We start from the raw sequence: 4,542 nt of genomic DNA, 5'->3' as shown, positions 1-4,542 counted from the left end.
ACATGGTCACACAAGCAAACAAGAGATTTGACGTGAAAAAGGCGAACGAAAAAGAGGATGAATAAAATGGCAAATTTTTGTGAAGTGGGCGAGAGGAAAATGGCAAATAATGTAAATTGCGAGGAGATGAGATTTGTGATTAGGAACCTAGTTTATGTTGAAGATCCTCCCCGGCAACGGCGCCAGAAATTCCTTTTGATGTCTGCTAGAACTACGTCGGTATTTTCCCAAAGAGGAAGGGATGATGTAGTATAGCCACGGTAGGTATTTCCCTCAGTGATGAGATCAAGGTTATCGAACCAGTAGGAAAACCTCCTCACACCACGTAAATAGCACCTGCACACAAATAACAAATACTCGCAACCCGGCGTGTTAAAGGGGTTGTCAATCCCTTTCGGGTACGCCGCCTCAAGTAGGCAAATAACATGAGGTAAAAAGTGGTAGATAGGATAAATAGATCACAAAACAAATAAATTGCAGCAAGGTATTTTTGTATTTTTGGTTTAATAGATCTGAAAATAAATGCAAGAAAAAATAGATCGCAAAGGCAAATATGATGAAAAGAGACCCGGGGGCCGTAGGTTTCACTAGTGGCTTCTCTTGAGAAAAACAGCGAACGGTGGGAAAATAATTACTGTTGGGCAATTGATAGAACTTCAAATAAGCATGATGATATTCAGGCAATGATCATTATATAGGCATCACGTCGAAGATTAGTAGACCGACTTCTGCGTGCATATACTACTATTACATCGACCGCTATCCAGCATGCATCTAGTGTATTAAGTTCATGAGAAAACGGAGTGATGCAATAAGAACGATCACATGATGTAGACGAGATCCGTTTATCTATTGCGGCAGATATATATCTCATCTTGTTATCTTAGTAGCAACGATACATACGTGTCGGTTCCCCTTCTGTCACTGGGATCAAGCACCGTAAGATCGAACCCACTACAAAGCACCTCTTCTCATTGCAAGATAAATAGATCAAGTTGGCCGAACAAAACCCAAATATCGGAGAAGAAATACGAGGCTATAAGCAATCATGCATATAAGAGATCAAAGAAGACTCAAATAACTTTCATGGATAAAAACATAGATCTGATCATAAACTCAAAATTCATCGGATCCCAACAAACACACCGCCAAAAGACTTACATCATATGGATCTCCAAGAGACCATTGTATTGATAATCAAGACAGAGGAAGTCATCTAGCTACTAACTACGGACCCGTAGGTCTACAAAGAACTACTCACGCATCATAGGAGAGGCACCAATGGAAGTGGTGAACCCCTCCATGACGGTGTCTAGATTGGATCTGGTGGTTCTGGACTCTGCGGCGGCTGGATCAATATTTCGTCGACTCCCCTAGGGTTTTTGAAATATTATGGTATTTATAGAGCAAAGAGGCGGTTCGGGGGGCACCCGAGGTGGGCACAACCCCCCATGGCGCGCTTGGGCCTGCTGGCGCGCCCTGGTGGGTGCTACTCACCTCGAGCAGCCCTCAGGTGCTTCCTTGGCCCATTGGCTTTCTTCTGGTCCAAAAAAATCCCTCGAGGAGTTGCGTTGCATTTGGACTCCGTTTGATATTGATTTTCTGTGATGTAAAAAACATGCAAAAAACAATAACTGACACTGGGCACTATGTCAATAGGTTAGTACCAAAAAATGATATAAAGTGACTATAAAATGATTGTAAAACATCCAAGAATGATAATATAACAACATGGAACAATCAAATATTATAGATACATTGGAGACGTATCAACTTACCTTTGGGTTTAGGCTTTTTGTGAGTTGGAGGAACAATGGAAGTGGGTGGTGTTTGAGGCCAAAAAAAGACCGCTAAATGAAGATCCAGATTCAGTATCCTGGTCTTTGACTAGTAAGGGGAAATTTACCAGTAAATTTGTATATGAATGATTGGAGAGAAATTTATCTGGTCCCAGTTACAAATGGGTGTGGAAAGCTGCAATCCTCTTGAAAAATTAAAATTTTCTTGTGGCAGTTGTTTCAAAACACTGTGCTTACGCGCAACAACATGCGTCGTAGGAATTGGCTGGGGAATCGTATATGTTCATTCTGCACAAACATGAAAACTGCTAACCATCTCTTTTTCACTTGCCCGCTTGCCCATACGGTTTGGGGTGTGCTGGGTGTAATTGGTATCTACTTGGTATTAATATATATTCTTTTTCTTGAAATTTTTTTGCCATATAGGCGACTTGCACCATGTTACCTGTCGCGCAGGGAGGTGACAAAGAATTGACAGTCGAAAGCACCCTTCCTTCAAAGCTGGAATCGAGCCCGGCCGGGCGAACCGTAGTCTTGTCTCATCCAGGACAATTATTTGGTTGATTGCTACAGTTACAACCTCGGAGGAAAATCCCCCCGGTCGCAGTAGAGTTCGTCTGATCCCCGAAGTTGAGACAGCTTGTTCATGTTTTTCCTGCCTCCGACCTACTCCACCGCTGGTCAAAGACGCCCAGCCGTGCACCACTCGGAAAGTTGAAATTCATGGCGCATGATCACGCGCGTCGGACACAGAGTTTTACAAGTCACAATCTCTTCCTCTCAACTGGTCGTGGGTCATGACGAAGTTGGATTGACACCATCACTTGTTAATGATGAGAAAATAGCATAAAATAGTTTTTATGTACTGCATTATAGGCAACTACAAATACAAATAAATAATCACGGCCACACGACACACGTACGGCGTTTTTCAACTAGGAGATCTCCGCGGTGGCACCATACGACGCATGCAGCAATGTAATTTGCCATTTGCCCGAAACCGTGTCGCTCCTGAACTTGTGGCGGCCGGTTTCAGCTTTCAACTAACAAATGCGAGTTTCCCTCCTACAAGCTAGGTAGCTCGAGCAGCTTAATACCAGTTATCACACGCACGTACGTAAGATGCTACGAAAAAGGCGCGAGCCTGGTAACAAACCGTGGCAAAGTTTTGAGCAGTTTCTTGGAAATTAGCTAGGGCGGGATCGACTCCGGATAAAACATTGAAAATTCAGGCCAAGTTCAGGAGGGAATTCAAATGTCTTGACCGTATCAGTTGACAGGTACGTATCGGAGACGACCCAAGTACTACACAGTGTCGACGACAAACCAAATTAAGCTTCTGCCTAAATTAAGTACGCTCAATCTCTGTTGAACGCCTTCGGAAAAAAAATCCCTGTTGAACGCTAGGTCAAACCAGACCCCTGTCAAGTGCCTTGGCCCCCAAGGCGTTTCCCTGGTCAAAGTAAACCGTATTTCCACGTGTGTGAACATATGTCGAGCTCCTTATATATACATAGAATTTGTACAAAAAAAAGTCTGTTTCAAGAAATATAGAAATGTATTTTTGTTGCAGACAATAGGTACATTGTACGTACAACTCAAAATATGTGGGAGATTCATGGATATATGCATGTATTTGTTCCCGTGCGTGCTCTGTTCAAGACGCGCGACACGCTCGTGCCTTGGACGCTTCTTCGTGCGCGCGCAGTTTGCTACCTCTCCATGCGCGCGCGCGCGCGCACGAACGCACCGCCGGGTAGGAAGAAGAACGGATCGCTTTCGTTTCGACGATGGAATTCTACGACGGAATGCGAGATACCGACCGCGCGCGCTCGCCGGCCCTGCGTGCCGCGCGCATTGACTTTTCATCAAACGGGACGCGCGAAAGCCAAGTCGCCGCACGTAACCGGCATGCAACTTCCTGCCTAGTCTCCACGCCTCGCTAGCTCCATCGACCGCCTCTTCGCTCCTGCCTGCGTTATATATAGGCGCGACCCGTTCATTCCATAGCTACTACCACCTCGTTGAAGAATTACATCTCGACGACATTGCCAAAACCCAGCGTCGTGCAGCCCCCCTACAAGCTTGTTGCAAAGGGAGAAGAGAGAGACAGAAGAAGAAGAAAGCCAAGGTTGACGAGATCGATGGCCGTCTTGAGGAGGACGATGAAGCTCGCTCTGCCGATGATCGTGGCGGCGTTCCTACTTCTGGCGGTGCTCGGCGAGTCGCGGCCGCTGGGCGGCGCCGACTGGGCGGCCGCAGGAGGGACCCCGCTGCCGGGCGCGTCGACGACCATGGCCCAGGCGCTCCGGCGGCTGTACACGCAGCGGCTGACCGGGCCGGGCGCCTCGTGCACCACCAACAGCCCGAACGTCCCCTGCCCGCCGTAGAGGCCGGGCGGCCGGCGGCGCGACTCGGCCGTCCTCCACGACCACCCCTTCCTCTCTCGGGTTCAAACTTGTTTTTGACGGACCAGCCCGGGCGGTGGTGGCGGGCTCACAGTGTTCGCATGTTCTTTTTCCCTAGCTAGGACATGGTTGGATTGATTGAATTCGTTGGTTGGTTTCTTGGAGATCTTTTTGTTGCCCGCGCGTGCTCTTCGCCGGGTGTTGATTTGTACAGAAGAAAAGATACTCGTATACTTGGTAGGATCTGTTCATTTGAATAAAACATAGGCAAGGTGCAAAAGTGCGCCAGCAACACATGTATATTCCTTTCTCTATAAAGTGTTATATTTTGTGAT

The 4,542-nt window shown here is 46.9% G+C and overlaps 1 protein-coding gene across 1 annotated transcript; it reads left to right on the top strand.

The window, feature by feature from the left end:
- The first annotated feature begins 3,836 nt into the window (after positions 1 to 3,836).
- On the top strand, positions 3,837 to 4,491 carry LOC119335286. The gene has a single exon (XM_037607426.1). It carries the CDS (start codon positions 3,944 to 3,946, stop codon positions 4,187 to 4,189), a length of 246 nt encoding a protein of 81 aa, XP_037463323.1. The 5' UTR covers positions 3,837 to 3,943; the 3' UTR covers positions 4,190 to 4,491.
- The last annotated feature ends 51 nt before the right edge of the window (positions 4,492 to 4,542 follow it).

This window comes from Triticum dicoccoides, chromosome 7B (genome assembly GCF_002162155.2).
Source record: "Triticum dicoccoides isolate Atlit2015 ecotype Zavitan chromosome 7B, WEW_v2.0, whole genome shotgun sequence".
Classification (NCBI taxonomy): domain Eukaryota; kingdom Viridiplantae; phylum Streptophyta; class Magnoliopsida; order Poales; family Poaceae; genus Triticum; species Triticum dicoccoides.
This window is presented reverse-complemented; position numbering and strand designations above follow the sequence as displayed.